This window comes from Phoca vitulina, unplaced genomic scaffold, assembly GCF_004348235.1.
Source record: "Phoca vitulina isolate PV1807 unplaced genomic scaffold, GSC_HSeal_1.0 scaffold20, whole genome shotgun sequence".
In the NCBI taxonomy this organism is placed as follows: Eukaryota; Metazoa; Chordata; class Mammalia; order Carnivora; family Phocidae; genus Phoca; species Phoca vitulina.
In genome coordinates, this window is record NW_022589723.1 from 1,774,989 (window position 1) to 1,790,526 (window position 15,538).

Below are 15,538 nucleotides of genomic sequence, written 5' to 3' on the forward strand. Positions count from 1 at the left end.
GGGAACATAGCATAGGTAGTTTCCTACTCCAGAGGCTATTCTCTACAGTGAATATATGCCTCACACTCTCACATGAATACTGGTCACAACTGAAAGTGGATTATTTGTTTTGCTGCAATATTTTATTCCAGATCCTAGTTTGAGTATAAACAGTGCTTTATCCATTGGAAAAAAATATGATCAAATACGGTGTTCCTCTGGTAAGAAGGTACAGTCTATACTCTGTAAGTTTCTTAACTGCTCCCATAATTCCCCTCCTCTATCACATTTAAGACACTTTCATAATGTTTTAATACCATATATCCATACATACTAATTGGGATGGCTTGGAATTTCTGCACAGCTTCCAGACATATCAAGGGTTTCTTCTCCCAGCTACATCTTGGGACTTTTGGGCTGCCTATAGCATCAGAAAGAATGCCTTCTATTCGGTGTTACCCCTCCCTAAATGCCCTGGTCGAAGAAGTATTTGTGTTCTCACAGCACCACATTCAGCGGGGTCTACAGTTTTTCTGGATTAAGGGACTGTTCCAGACACAGATATGCAGGCATAATGAACAGAAATTTCCAAACATGGAGAAAATTGTTAATAATTAAGCTCAGGAAAAAACCTGATAGAAAATATGGAATGAAATCTCTCAAAAGTTTTAACAGTCAATAGTTACCAGGGGATGGAATTATGCTTTTGGAAATGAAGAAAAGGAAATGCAGAGTGGTACCAAAGTCGGAGAAGGACAAGAGTCAGAGACATTGAGTGTGCACCCCAGTCACACTATATCTTTGCTCTGAAACTTCTACCAGGTTACACTGGGAGTCAGCCTCAGAGTAATAAGACCTATTTCATGGGGTTATTGTGGAGATTAAAGTAGACAATGCGAGTAAAAGTTTCTGGTACACAGTAGGTATTTAGGGGGAGATAGGGGGAGACATAGAAAGAAACAGATTAGTTTTCACACCACCTGAAACTAGTAGCTCAAAAAACAAAAACAGGAATTGTCTCATTTTCTTTCTTCTTTCCTTCTTTTTTTCCCCTAAGTTTTGATTCTCTTTGGTTAGTTCTGCTTTAAGTCATTTGATTTTACAATTATACTCTTGGAATCTGGTGATTTAACTCTCCCACCTAGGACATGCTTGAAAATAAATTATAACAGTATTATTAATATGACTATTAATATACTTAATTTAGCAGTAATATTTTGTCTTTTGTAATTCAATTAAAATAATATTAACAACTTTTAAAGCAAGTATTAGGTGAGAAAACATGCATAGGCTTTTATTTCTTTGCTATAACCTACAGCACCTAGAGACTAATTCTTTTTCATCTGCAGTGTCCAAAAGTGATCAGAATACACAGTAAAAATAAGTTCAGTAAATTCTTCTTGACCATATTAGAAGAAATTAAAAGGCCCTCCTACATCTAGTACTTTCTAGCCATTTTCATCCCTGGTATCTGATCACCTTCGTGGATTTAAACAACAATATCAACAACACATTAATTATCGACAGAGGTGAGGGTGACAGACTAAATCAGAGGGAACCTGAAGTAGGGCAGTGCCAAGAGCAGTAACAGAATTATCACAAATACAGAGAATACTTTCCATATAGCTTTTGAGCATTTATATTTCTTATGTCAATTACCTCTTCATAGGACATGTATTCTTATAAAGAATATGTATTCTTTTTTCAATTTTATTTTATTATGTTAATCACCCTACATCATTAGTTCTTGATGTAGTGTTCCATGATTCATTGTTTGCATATAACACCCAGTGCTCCATGCAGAACGTGCCCTCCTCAATACCCATCACCAGGCTAACCCATCCCCCACCCCCCTCCCCTCTAGAACCCTCAGTTTGTTTCTCAGAGTCCATAGTCTCTCATGGTTAGTCTCAAGAATACATATTTTTCTTGATTCATAGAAATCCTATTTCTTCTCAAAACTGAACTAAACTTTTCTCTAAACCAACATTCTTTCCAGAAGCTAACTCCAAATAGACTCTATTAACTGTGTTACTTTGGGCATTTACCTTTTAACTCAGCTTTTCAGCAGTAAAATGAGTATGACTGTTGCCATGGTTATGAAACAATGATTAAAAATATTTATCATAGCTCTGAGTTATATAGAAAAGGAAAAAAAAGTACTGTAGAGCTGGTTTCCAACTTTGATAGAGGACTACAAACACCAGTCATCAAGAATTAGTAGTGGCTGCTGGAGATAATTGATCCATTGTGGCAAAGCCCTTTTGATCAACAAATTTTTAAAAGAAGGTGGCAGAAGCAGATGGCAAAAAAAGAAGGAAAAAGGAAACTGGGAAGAGAGAAAAACAAAAAAGAAGAGAGAGAGAAATAATATGAACCTATTTTCTAGCCTGAGAGGATTGTTAGATTTTTAAGGTAATTAATTTAAACAGCAAAAATGACAAGTTTAAAGGCAAACTTAAAGTTTCTCTAACTTGTTTGATAAGAAATCTAATTAATTTGTATTTGCCATTTACTCTGCTATTGCAAAAGAAAGTCTTCTGCCAAAGATTCCTGGAACATCTTTCAAAAATCATGACTTCTCAGGCTAAAGCAAATGAGACTGAACGGAAATGGCTTCCAGATGGATATGTGGGAAATGAAGGAATTTGCCTAACTCTGAAACTCTCATTTGTAATACAAAAAAATATATATATATTTTCCTCAAGTAGCTTGATGCATAGTCTCTCTCCCAGAGTTAATTACAGACTTTGGATCATTTTAGTCCATGCAGAGATTTCCAGCTTTTAGTTTCTCAGAAGCCATCTTGTTTGGAATTGGAAACCTAACACCAGATTGTGTATCTGATGGTCCTATACCGTGTCTGACAGAATGGCTTCGAAACACATTTTAGAGTTTGATATTCAAAACTAAACTTCAGGATTCATTATGGCTGAGGTACACTTCAGGCTGTAAGTAATTTCTTACAGGTTATGTAAGCTTTGAATTTCATGAACAGAGAACAATTTCTTCCTCTCGTTCAGGATTTATCCTTTCTTTATGCCTGGAACATTTATTCTTTAATGATTTTTAACTACCTTCTTTTTGATAGTTTATCTGCTCTTGTACTTAGTTAACTATGTTCATTAGTGAAAAAGTTTTGTCATTTTGTCAAAAATAGTATTAATATCTCTTTTTAAAAACTGATTCATCTATTTATTCATTAAAAAAATTAACCTTCAATTATGTTAAACATTGTTTCCGTTTTTCAAATTTGTAACTAGGAACTATTTTTCTAACATATAGCCCCTACACAATAAAATGTCATTTTAAAAATTGTTATTTTACCTCAGGTCTACAGTATTGAAGTGATCATAATTCTGTTTTTAAAAAAAGATTTTATTTTAAAGTAATTTCTACACCCACTGTGGCACTTGAACTTACAACCCCAAGATCAAGAATTGCATACTCTATTGACTGAGCCAGCCAGGCACTCCAAATTGACTATAATTCTTGATTCATAACATAGTTTCACTATTTTTGCAAGCCCATTTTGTGTTTGTTTGCTTGTTTAATGATAAAATTATGCTGATGAAAACATGATCTAAAGATCTAATACAAGATCTAAATAATTGTTAATAACATACAACTGCTTATGTGCTCATCTTTTCTCTTTTAAGGCATTTATTTATTAAAACGTTCTCTGCCAAGATTTCACATTAGCTTAAAATTCAAATCAGTCTTTACATTTCTCTACTGAGGTCTCCACCTCAGTGTATCACATAAAAACACCTTCTCCAGTAATCAGTGTTACCAGCGTCCACACGGTGAGCCCCATGGTCAGCCTCTTTGTTCCCTAGGTGACCCAACTAGATGTTAATACTGCTCTGCTACAGGGTAAAAGCTCCTAACTCAAACTCATTGGAAAAGGGGTGAAACTTCTACAAAGTGCACTTTAAGAAGAGGTACTGTTTGCTCATGAAAAGAAACCAGTGAATCCTCTAAGAATAATAAAAGTAGGTATTTTACAGTTAAGCACATGATTTGGAGTAAAGAATTCGGATGTTGCTCTGCTGGCCCAGGCCGTTAATACTTTCTTGCTCCTCCTGTGGGCCCCCTTCATCAGGTATCACAAAGCCTTCATCTGTGGCATACAGAATGTCCACAATCTTCTGCAATACCGGGTTTTCCCCCTCGTTCTCCTGGCAAATCAATTCAATGTTCCTTAGCTTTCCAAAGTAGAAATCTCTCTTTCTCCAAGTCTTCGACGGTAAGTTTCAATACGTTGACCTGCTGCATCAATTCAGTGGCTTTATCATGCCCGTTGCCCACACCAGGATTCTTTCGCACCACACCCGGGCCAGCCTTGGTTGCAGTAGTTCTGTGTGTTGCAATGGGCCTCTGTGGAGCTGCGCTGCTAGAGCTGAGAGGTTTCTTCGGTTTGTTCAGAGCTGGAGCAACAAGGGAGGGAGCCACTGCAGATTCTTGACCTTGTCTGGCAGCTACGGGGTCCCAGTCTTTTCCATCATAGTTTGCATCAAAAAACTTCTTGAACCACTGAACAAATTCAAAATTGTCCTGAAACTTTCCTTTTACTAATTTTTCCACAGGAATTATTTTGTCAACACCCATTCTCTTAAAACCTGCTTGTAGTATTTTGAAGTTCTGGATGTATTCATGTTCTAGCTTAGCCTGGAATTTCACTTTCTTCAAGGCAATGGAGCCAGGGAACAGCATGTCCATAAACTGACAGTAGGCAGCCCCTGAGCACAACTGTTCGATCTTCGTCAGATTCAGCTGCAGAGACTCATTGATCCAGGCCAGCATGTCATGTCGACTTAGGTTATCACTGGTGACTGATGTTGAATATACGTTCACTGCCATCTTCGGCTCTCGGCGGGACCACGTCCACAGCCTGTGCCCAGCTTCGGTTCCGTCTTTGCCTCGTTCAAACCACCCTATGTGCTCATCTTTATGCTGACCTTTCACCTCTCTTTACTTGAGGTTATTTACATCTTACATCTTCTCTTTCTGTACATAGTGTTATCACTCATATGAGTTCCTGCAATGTATACTGTTATTTTTCTATTGCTTTTCATTTTATAAAAATTGTGCTGAGTGGATCCATTTTGGACTTCTTTTTCTTTCATTATTATGTCTAAGATACATCTGTATCATTTTATAATTGTAATTTGTTATGGTTCTGAATAATATTCCATTGTCTTGTTTATGGGGATTATTATATTTCTCTTTATATACATATATAAGAGTTTATCTTGGGTATGAAAATGGGAGTGAAAATGATGAACCACAGAATTCATGAATATTAAGCTTTGCAAGATAAGGCCAACATTTTTCTAGATTGATTATATTAGTATACACTTCCCTCAGCAATGTATAAGAAATCTTGATTCACATACTCTTTATTCAGAAAATCTAATTTCCTGTCTTTTCTTCAGATAAATTTAGAACAAACTGGACTAAATGGAAGAAGTAAACCAGTCTGTGGTGTCTGAATTTATTATTTTGGGGCTTTGTAGTTCATGGGAGCTCCAGGTCGTCCTACTAGCGATATTTTCTTCACTTTATTTGATCACCATTTTAGGCAACATCTTCATTGTGCTCCTAATTATTGCTGACCTTCATCTCCACTCCCCCATGTACTTCCTGTTAGCCAATCTTTCATTCATTGACTTCTGCCTTTCCTCAGTCACTACCCCTAAAATGATCACAGACTTTCTCAAGGAAAACAAGACTATCTCCTTTGAAGGCTGCATGTGTCAGATTTTCTTTGGACATTTCTTTGGAGGGGGCGAGATGGTGCTGCTTGTTTCAATGGCCTATGACCGTTATGTGGCTATCTGCAAGCCACTTCATTACTCCAGCATCATGAACAGGCAAATGTGCATTGGGTTAGTGATGACATCATGGATCATTGGACTTGTGCATTCAGTAAGCCAACTAGCTATGATTATAAAGCTGCCCTTCTGTGGACCAAAGGAATTGGATAGCTTTTTCTGTGATATTCCATTGGTGATCAAGCTAGCCTGCATAGACACCTCTATTCTAGAAATGTGGATAAATGCTGACAGTGGGGTACTGGCAACCACCTGCTTCATTCTGTTGCTAGTCTCTTACTCTTATATTCTGTTTACCATCTGCCTTCACTCTAAGGATGGGGCATCCAAGGCTCTCTCCACCTGCACTGCCCACATCACAGTGGTAATGTTATTCTTTGGGCCTTGCATCTTTATCTACCTGTGGCCACTCAGCATCACCTGGGTGGACAAGTTTCTTGCTGTATTTTATGCAGTCATCACACCTCTCCTAAATCCAGCCATTTATACTCTAAGGAACAAAGAAATTCAAAATGCCATTAAGAGATTATGATGTTAGCATATGGATTTCTGTATTTCAGGGTCTCACGGTATTAGAATGTTCACTTAGGATCTCTAAATTAGCCATGCCTGTCCTGTTGTTTGGGACTGGGAAGCATTCTCCAACTCACATATGGAAACCATGTGTATCTCCAGATACAAGTTTTATGCCAATTCTATCCTATTCCACAATCATTTGCTGATCACAATGCAAAAACTCCAATGTCTGGAAAATTTGGCAAGTTTCTATGACTATGATTTTGGTTGTGCTCAAGAATGACTTAAAATTAATAACAAGTTAATGTTACTTACTAGTATTGGTGCTGCTACTTCAATACCTTATCTTAATATTTTCTATTTATGCTAAGCATTTCTTTGAGCAAAACATTTCACATAGATCTCTAAATTTTGGTCACTAGGTCAGTGCATTGAATATTGCTCTTTTATTTATAAATGGATAAATCAGTCTCTCAGCTGATATTTTAGCTACCTTATCTGGAGAGACAGCAGTAAAGGTAATAATTAAGTATTCCTTACCATACTCAGAAAAGAAATGAATCATAATTATAATCTGATGAAAGTGTTGTTCCCTCAACCTCATATTTTAGCCATTTGTGAAACAGTGCAATTATCTTCAGAAGATGTGCTAAATTAAATACAAAGATGGATATACTAACAACCTTTGGGGATTTTGCTTCTTCTCTTTTTATTTGTAAATGGGTTAGAAAGTTCATTGTATCAGATAAAAACAGGGAAAAGTGTTATGAAAGTGAGGACCAAAAGTCTGATTTTAGAATAAATTATCCATTTAATTCACTTCAGTGGTCAGATGGCCTGTAAGCAACCGGATTATATACAAAGTTTGTGAACTGTTCATTACTACATATAACATAACTGAAGAGGGATGGAAGCAGAAGAATGTTCGCCTTTAGCCCAGAAGGCTGATCTGTAGCCTACATAGCTCCAGTAAGGATCAAATACGTGCTGGTTACTACATTCTTAAAGGGTCTCATGACTGTCTGTACATCTCACCGATAGTTAATATTGAGCTGAATGATAAGCACCATAGAAGTCTTGCAGAAGTAGTTTATGAGTAGAAATTCAAAGAAAACATTTGTGAGGTAACACTCCTTGCATGTCCCCTCTCCCTTGAATACCAAGCATATAACCACCAGCTTCATACAGCAAAAGTGCAGCCCTTTCTGCCCATGGGTCCTGTCCCCATGCTTTAATAAAAGCACCTTTTGGCACCAAAAACATCTCAAGAATTCTTTCTTGACCATGCCCTCAAAGACCCACATCAATAACTAAATTGAGAATTCTTCCTACTGTATGCCTCAAAAAGGTGTGCAAATGTACATCCCCTTATCTGAAATCCATGGAGCCTGGGATATACTTCAAATTCCATATTGTTTTTTTAAATGATGACTTAAGCAGAAATTTTATTTCCAAGCTCATCAAAGATTATTACAAACACAAAGTATCTTTTTAAAAATGTCTCAAATCAAAGGCACATCAACAAAGTAAAACACTTGTGACATTAAGAATTCATTTAGGTTGTCATATTTTCACATTATTTTGTGTTTAATCACTTGCATGTTCTGATGATCACATTAAAACATTTTTTTAAAGACATGAAATAATGCAGTATTTTTTTTAAGTACAACCACAACTGTAATGTAGAGGAACTTAAGAAGACAAAGACCAAGTCCACTTTGCACATAGGATGGGGGCATCGAATACCCAACACAACATGAATCTTTCCAAACAAGTTTGCTAAGACACAGCTCCCATGTTTAGTGTTACAAATAAAACAATCCTCTCATTTAGAAAAATCAAGACATCATTTGGTTAATAAAGCTTATTCTTTCCCCGGTTTTATACTTGTTATCTTCATTTAGAAACTGTAAATTCATGAGAAAAGAACAAGTTTTTGTTAGGGTATAAAAATCTTAGGAACAACAAATTACAAATATTCAACTTTTTAATAAGCAAAAATGTTTCCTTCCCAAAATGGAAATATCCAGTAAATAAAGCAAACATAATATTCCAGGTACAGGAACAATAGTAATTCCCTTACGAAAGAAGTATATTTGGTGGTATCATTTTTTTTTTCTTAAAGAGTCTCATGACTGCCTGTACATGTGGGACTTGAACTCAGGACCCTGAGATCAAGACCTGAGCTGAGATAGTCACACACTTAACAGACTGAGCCACCCAGGTGCCCCTCACTTTTGTTGGTCTTAAATATAAAAACACTTTACCAAAAGAATCAGGCCATTATAATTTAAAATGTACTCCTTCATCCAGTTTCCTTATCTAAGCAGAAACTCATAAATTTCCACAGAATTTTGACTATAGGACCAAAGCCACAGGAAAGGTCTGAAAATATATGAAAGTCATGTGGCTGGAGAAAAGTATTTTCTTGGGACTTGAAGGTCATCGCTTTGCACTGAAAAGTCATTCCTCAGGAGACTTCTTCCCTACAGCCTTTAGAATACTGCACAGGATCTGGGCTCCCAGCTGGAAAACCTACCAGCAGGGCATCCTTGCAGGCATTCTGCATGCAATACTGCTGAAGCTCTGGAGCTGCCTAGGAGCCTGGGAGACCATGATCCTCCCCACACTGGCCTCTAACAGTTGCTGTTTCACCCGGCGCTGCAGGTGATCACGCTGGCCCCCAAAACAAGCGGTGGCAATGGGCTCCCAGGGCCAAGGAGCCAGGCTCCAATTTCATATTGTTTTTTAAAGGTAACATGGTCTGGGGCGCCTGGGTGGCTCAGTCAGTTAAGCGTCTGCCTCCGGCTCAGGTCATGATCCCAGGGTCCTGGGATCTAGCACCACATCGGACTCCGTGCTCAGCGGGGATCTGTGTCTCCCCTGCCTGCCCCTCACCCTGCTTGTGCTTGCACTTGTGCTCTCCCTCTCTCTCTGCCTGTGTCAAATAAATAAATTTTTTAAAAAATCTTTAAAAAAATAAAAAAGGTAGCATGCTCTTTTGTACTTTGTAATATTCCAAAATAGAGAGTCTGAAACATAAACCCTTATATAAAATAATTATTATTTCTGTGTGTGTGTACACATATATATTCTGAGGTTTTTTGTGTGTTTTATATCTCTGTACATCAGTTTGGATACTATCTATTGACTTGTCTTTGAATCCAGTAATTCATCTTCTGTGTTCACTCTGTTTTTAAGCCCACTTAAATTTATAACTCTATGTTGCTTTTTCAGTTCTAAAATATCATTTGGTTATTTCTTACATATTCCATTTGTCTATTAAAATTTTTTATGTTTTCTCCATTTTTTCAACTGTTTAAGCTCTTTTTAAAAATATGTGATTTTATATTCTACTAATTTCAACAATTGAGCCCTCTGTGTTCTTCTTGTATTTTCCCCTTAATTATGAGGCATATATCCCTGCTTCTTTGCATGTTCTTATTTTATGTGTTTTAGGCATTGTGTATAAAAAATCATATAGATTTGACTTAATATATTCCTCCAGAAACTATTTACGGTTTCTTCTATGCGGCATAAAAGGTTAAAGTGTAATCACCTCAATCCAATCAAGTACTGAGCTTATTTGAATCAGATTGTAGTTTTTATAAGACTCAGTATACTTCTGGTTTATACCTGCTCCTTGGATATATCCCTTCCAAGTTTTAATTATGATTCTAATGGATCTCTTGCTCCTCAGTCTGAAAGATTTTAGGTGATTCAGTTTTGCCCTTCAGAATTTTTTTTTTTTAAGTTTTTTTTCTTTTTAAGTAATCTCTACACCCAAATGTGGGGCTCAAACTCACAATCCTGAGATCAAGAATTGTTGCAGGCTCTGCAACTGAGCCAGCCAGGTGCCCTGCCCTTCAGAATTTTTGAGCTTATAACTTTAGTCTTTTTCCTGCTAGCCTCAAAAGTATGGCAGATTCCTCACTCAGAAATCTGGCTTTATGTTTGTCCTTTTCAATTTAATGTGCCCAATAAGAATCCATTACAAACATAAATATTAAGCAACAAAGTACTAATGAACAGGAAAAACATGAAATATTACTGATTGTATAACCAGAAAGAATTGCAAATATTCAGGATATAGAGTCCTTTCAAAATCTAGCAGTGAATTTGGTTTGGTCTTCTTATTATCAAACCAAAATATAAATTAAATTAGTTTCACAATTTCTACAGATTACACACATGTTGGGGTTAATGTAGAGCATGAAATCAGCCATAATACCTGGCTTGCTAAAATGTAACACGGAGGCCGCTGGGGGCGAGGGAGGGTTCCGGAGAGGGCGTAGGCCTTTGGAATGCCGACGCCCGCGTGACCACTCTGCCGTAGGAATGTCGCCAGGAGTTACCTTCCTTGAAGCTCTCTTAGCCCAAACAGCCGCCCTGTGATCTAAGAGATGTGTGCATTGCCCCTTAGGCTATGTTTAGTAGAACACACAGATCAGCATATCGTATCTTTCCCATAAATCCTCCCAGTTTCAGTAAGACCCCTTGTCACACAGCACATGCTGGAGAAACAGCATAAGGATTTGTGATTCTCCTGAAGGACCAATAAAAGCAGGAGCACAGAAGAGCAAACAGTCTTGTCTCTGAGCGCTGACCCCCTTGACTTCTCCTCTCTTTCACAGCAAAGTTTGGAGTCATCTTTCATTCGTTGGTACAGGGACTGCTGGCCATCCCTGGCACACACACACACACATACTTGAGACCCACAGCTTGAGCAAGAAAAGAGTTATACGAGACCAGTTACTAGAGAAAAATTGTCAACAATTTGGACAGAGTAATCGTTCAAATAATAATTTCAGGTATGAAATGATCAGATTAATATCTATTTGACAGTTAAAGAATATCTGCTGATTGAGTCATAGACATTAAGTCAGAAGTTCAAAAATTGTGAAATAAGCTATATATATATATAAATATGTATAATATAAATATTATATATTTATAATAAAGATTATATATATGTGTATATATATTTCCTTGCCCTAGGCCAACTGGAGATGGCTTGAGTCCATGGAATGGAGGCAAGCAAGGGTGAGAGTAAGAGCCACATACCAAATACATGAAACATGCTATCTCTGAGGCTCTCCCTCTTGTTTTCCCACCTACATATCTCAACCTTTCCTTATTACTTCTGTCTACCTCACATCTCCCCCTTTGATCCTTTTTCCTCCAGGTTTTAAATTCTCTCTATTTTTTGTCTTTCAGAAAAAATAAAATTGAATTATTCATATCCCAGGTTTAAATTGAAGGAAAGCTGTATATTTCATAGTTCCCTCAAAAGTTTAAGTATATTAGCTCTAAATTGATCAGTTTGAATTCAGATGATCTAATTAATGTCTGAGGTCATACTTTTAGCAGATTCTAAGTCTATAATCTGTGCTTTTTCATCAACTTCCCATAAACTTTTCTTGGGACTTTAATTCAGTTGCCAAACAACTTGTTAAATAGAGTTAACCTGATAGTTTCATGTACCCTCATAATTAGTGATCTAGTCTGAATATTATAAAATGGTGGCTTTAGAAAAAAACAGCTCCAAATTTTGTATAATTATTTAAGCATTTGTATTACTTGAAGTTGTTTGAAAATGCAAAGAGTAACTTGTGCTCCTGCGAGTTATTCAGGAGATCATTCTCAAACTCAGGAGCTGACTATGCAGTCTCTTCATTGCCATCTTCATGTCCTTGTTCCTCAATGTGTAGATAATAGGATTCAGAATGGGTGTAATCATAAAGTCCAAAATGGCAAGAAATTTATCCACTGACACAGTGGGAAATGGCCACACATAAACAAAAATGCATGGTCCAAAGAACAAAATCACCACAGTGACGTGAGCTGACAGAGTAGAAAAGGCCTTAGACAACCCACCACGTATGGAACGTTTCCATACAGTGACCAGGATGAAGATATAGGAGATAAGCAATGAGAAGACGGTGCCCATGGAAATGAACCCACTGATGGCAATAACCATGAATTCCATTCTGTAGGTGTCTGTGCAGGCAAGTCTGATAAACCAAGGAAGGTCACAGTAAAAGCTATCTATTTCATTAGGACCACAAAAAGGCAAGTGGCCAACAAAAGCTAACTGGGCCACTGAATGAATGAAGCCAATAGCCCAAGCACCAGAGAGAAGCAAAATGCACATCTGCGGGCTCATGATAGTCAGATAGTGGAGGGGCTTACATATGGCCACATATCTGTCTAAGGCCATGGCGACGAGCAGCACCATCTCAGATCCACCCAGGACATGAAGGACAAATATCTGGATGACACATCCCTGAAAGGATATGGTTTTGTGCCCAGAGTACAGGTCATGAATCATCTTAGGAACAGTTAAGGTAGAAAAACACAAATCAATAAATGAGAGATTAGCTAAAAGGAAGTACATGGGGGACCGTAAGTAAGGGTCAAAGGTCACTACAAACACGACAAGGAAGTTTCCCAGCACAATTGTTACATAAAACACTGTAGAGAAGGCAAGGAGAAAATGCTGCACTGGTCTAGAGGTAGAAAGTCCCAGCAACACAAATTCAGACACTGAAGAGTAATTTGATTTATTCATTGACTTTGTGTTACCTAAAAGGGACAAATAAAAATAATTATAAAGGGATGCACCAGAGCTATTGAAAGAAACAGATGTCATTGAGTTTCAAATTCTGACATTAAAGAAAAAACTTCACTCTTGTCACAAAAGTCCTTTGAAAAAGTCATAGAAAGTCTATTCATTTAACAAATGTTCATTGAGCAGCTACCATGAAGACCTATGCACCTGGCACTGTGCCACATTCCGGGGTATAATATTGTACAGAGCAAAATGGAGTCCCTCATGTCAAGCAGGAGCCTGTGTCAAGCAAGGACACAAGCAGTTCAGGTACTGCAGCTAGGAGATACCGCCAGGACCAATGTAAGCTGACCCCCCAGAACTGATAATGAGCAGAACCAGAGGAGGTCTGCAGAGACCCCAAACGGATTAAATCCCTTTAAAAAGGGAAGGATTTTGGCAGTAAACTGTCAGACTCTTCATACCTGACCCCTCTATGTCTGACCACTTAGAAAAGGCAACTGCTGTGTAAGGCTCTGCCCGATTGATCTCTGAACAAAACCGAGATCCTTCACTGCTTGAACTTAAGAAGCTGTAAGTGGCCAGAACTGATCCAGACCAGACAGAGGTCTTATCTCAACTGTGAGCCCCCAGACTGACTTTGCATTTGGTTTGTTAACTTCCTACACCCTCTGTTATCTTGTTTGTTGTGTGGTTTGTCTTGTGTCCTGCTCTGTGTGCTGTGTAAGAAGCCAAGTTTAATCACATGGTGAATTGTCATGGAGTTTGGAATCCTGAACCTGCTTTATAATTGTGATTTAACTTTGCTTTATGATTGACTAAAGCTGACATTGTGGAAAGACACAACTTATGTGTGTGCCTTCACAGCGTGTTCATGACAAATATATACCCCGTCTTTATGTAGTTTGTAGTCTAGTTGTGAAGCTAGGCATTAAATAACTAATGACATAACTAGATGATTATAATGGTAATTAGTTATTTGAAGAAAAGAACAAAGGGCTATGAGAATTACAAGAGTTCACAGCAGTGCCATCTGCTGTGATCTGGAAGAAGGCATTTGTGCTAAGATCTAATTGGTGAATAGGAGTTAAATAAGTGAGGAAGAATAGGAAGAGTGATCTACCCAGAGGAAAGACATGGGAAATACTCTGAAGCATGAAGAAACAGAATAATTTGGAATAAATAAAAGAAGACCAGCAAGGGTCTGATCAAGGTAGAGTCCTCTACCCTGTATAAAGAATTTGGTCAATATCTTAGAAGTGATAGGAAAGCCACTGAAGTAGAACGGTGAAATAATATTAGTACCTTGAAGAGTTGACACTAGCTGCAGAGTAAAGAATGTAACACAGTAACTGAGAGGGAAGAGAGAGATCTATCAGGAGTCTATCAAAAGATCATATCAAATCAACACAGAAAGGATAAGTTTATCAATAAATGGTGTTGACACAACTTACCAAACTTGGTAGAAGTAAATTAAATTCCTTACCCTACAACAGTATATAAAATGCATTTTAATGAATATTTAAGTAATAAAAGAAATAGAAAAATTGAAGAAATATAGGCTTATTTTTAGATAATCCTTTGTGTGAGAAAAATCTTTCTAAGCATATTTCCTCATGTGTAAATCATGCAGAAAAAAATGGACACCTTCAGATTCAAAAAATTAATCTTCTATATAATATTTTTAGAAAAAAACAAATGTGGGAAAATAGTTGTTAAATATAATGATAAACTAAATTTTAAATGAACAAACACATAAAAACTTGGACAGAATACGAAATCTAGTCAACAGATGAAGTATAGTCAAACCCACTAGGAATCAAAGAAATGTAAATAAAACAATATGGATTTGCTATGTAAGAATAAATGAATAATATATCATCAGTGATGCTATGAGGAAACAGTCCCTATTATTCACAGTACAAATTCATATAACTTCTCCAGAACACAATTTCAAAATACATATCAAATATCTTTAAATAGCCTTAGGACTAAAACTTGCATTACAAGAAATTTTTCTTAAAGTAAAAACAACAGATAAGCCAAAATATTTAGCTATTGGGCAAATGTTATACAATTATTTATAAAAAGGAAAAAAAATGGAAATAACCTAAATTCAAATAACAAGGAATTATCTGTAGTATATCTAAGTAGGAAAGGTTTTCAACCTTATATGTACAAAATTATGAAAATTTTAATAATAAATATTTAAAAAGAGCAGTTTACAAAAGAAATGTATAGAAAACATTTTTTTAAAAAATTAGGCCTGGAAAAACAGAAATAATAAAAGCAATAGATTGTTGCTCTCTGGGTGGGTGTGTGTGTATATATATATATATATATATTAGTTTGAACCATATGAAATTGATATTTTGATAGATAAAAAAATAGTCAAATATCAATTTCACAGGAAGCCAACTAATATATTAATTTTTCCCTTATATGATTTTCTAAACTACTCTTCCTTTTCACAACCAAACATTATTGATGCTTATTCCACCTGTGAATGGAACACCATGGGTCCCCCACTTGCACTGTTACCACCAAGCTTTCCTCCAGGCCCCACATCGCTGACAACCATTCTTCTTCATCTCATGACTTCTTCCTGCCACTTCAATCCCCCTGGGCTTCAGCC

At 36.9% G+C, this 15,538-nt stretch overlaps 2 protein-coding genes and 1 pseudogene across 2 annotated transcripts; 1 reads left to right on the forward strand and 2 right to left on the reverse strand.

The window, feature by feature from the left end:
- Nucleotides 1–3,989: 3,989 nt before the first annotated feature.
- LOC116640472 lies at nt 3,990–4,855 on the reverse strand (annotated as a pseudogene).
- A 584-nt stretch (nt 4,856–5,439) lies between these two features.
- On the forward strand, nt 5,440–6,348 carry LOC116640776 (olfactory receptor 4K3-like). The gene has a single exon (XM_032417999.1). The coding sequence runs from the start codon at nt 5,443–5,445 to the stop codon at nt 6,346–6,348; it is 906 nt and encodes a 301-aa protein (XP_032273890.1). The 5' UTR covers nt 5,440–5,442.
- Nucleotides 6,349–11,961: 5,613 nt separating this feature from the next.
- Nucleotides 11,962–13,003, reverse strand: LOC116640809 (olfactory receptor 4F6-like). The gene has a single exon (XM_032418067.1). The coding sequence runs from the start codon at nt 12,982–12,984 to the stop codon at nt 11,962–11,964; it is 1,023 nt and encodes a 340-aa protein (XP_032273958.1). The 5' UTR covers nt 12,985–13,003.
- Between the last annotated feature and the right edge of the window lie 2,535 nt (nt 13,004–15,538).

What these genes read in the sequence shown, in the direction of transcription:
- LOC116640809 (XM_032418067.1), bottom strand. Translation starts at nt 12,984, where the DNA reads ATGACATCTGTTTCTTTCAATAGCTCTGGTGCATCCCTTTATAATTAT.
- LOC116640776 (XM_032417999.1), top strand. Translation starts at nt 5,443, where the DNA reads ATGGAAGAAGTAAACCAGTCTGTGGTGTCTGAATTTATTATTTTGGGG.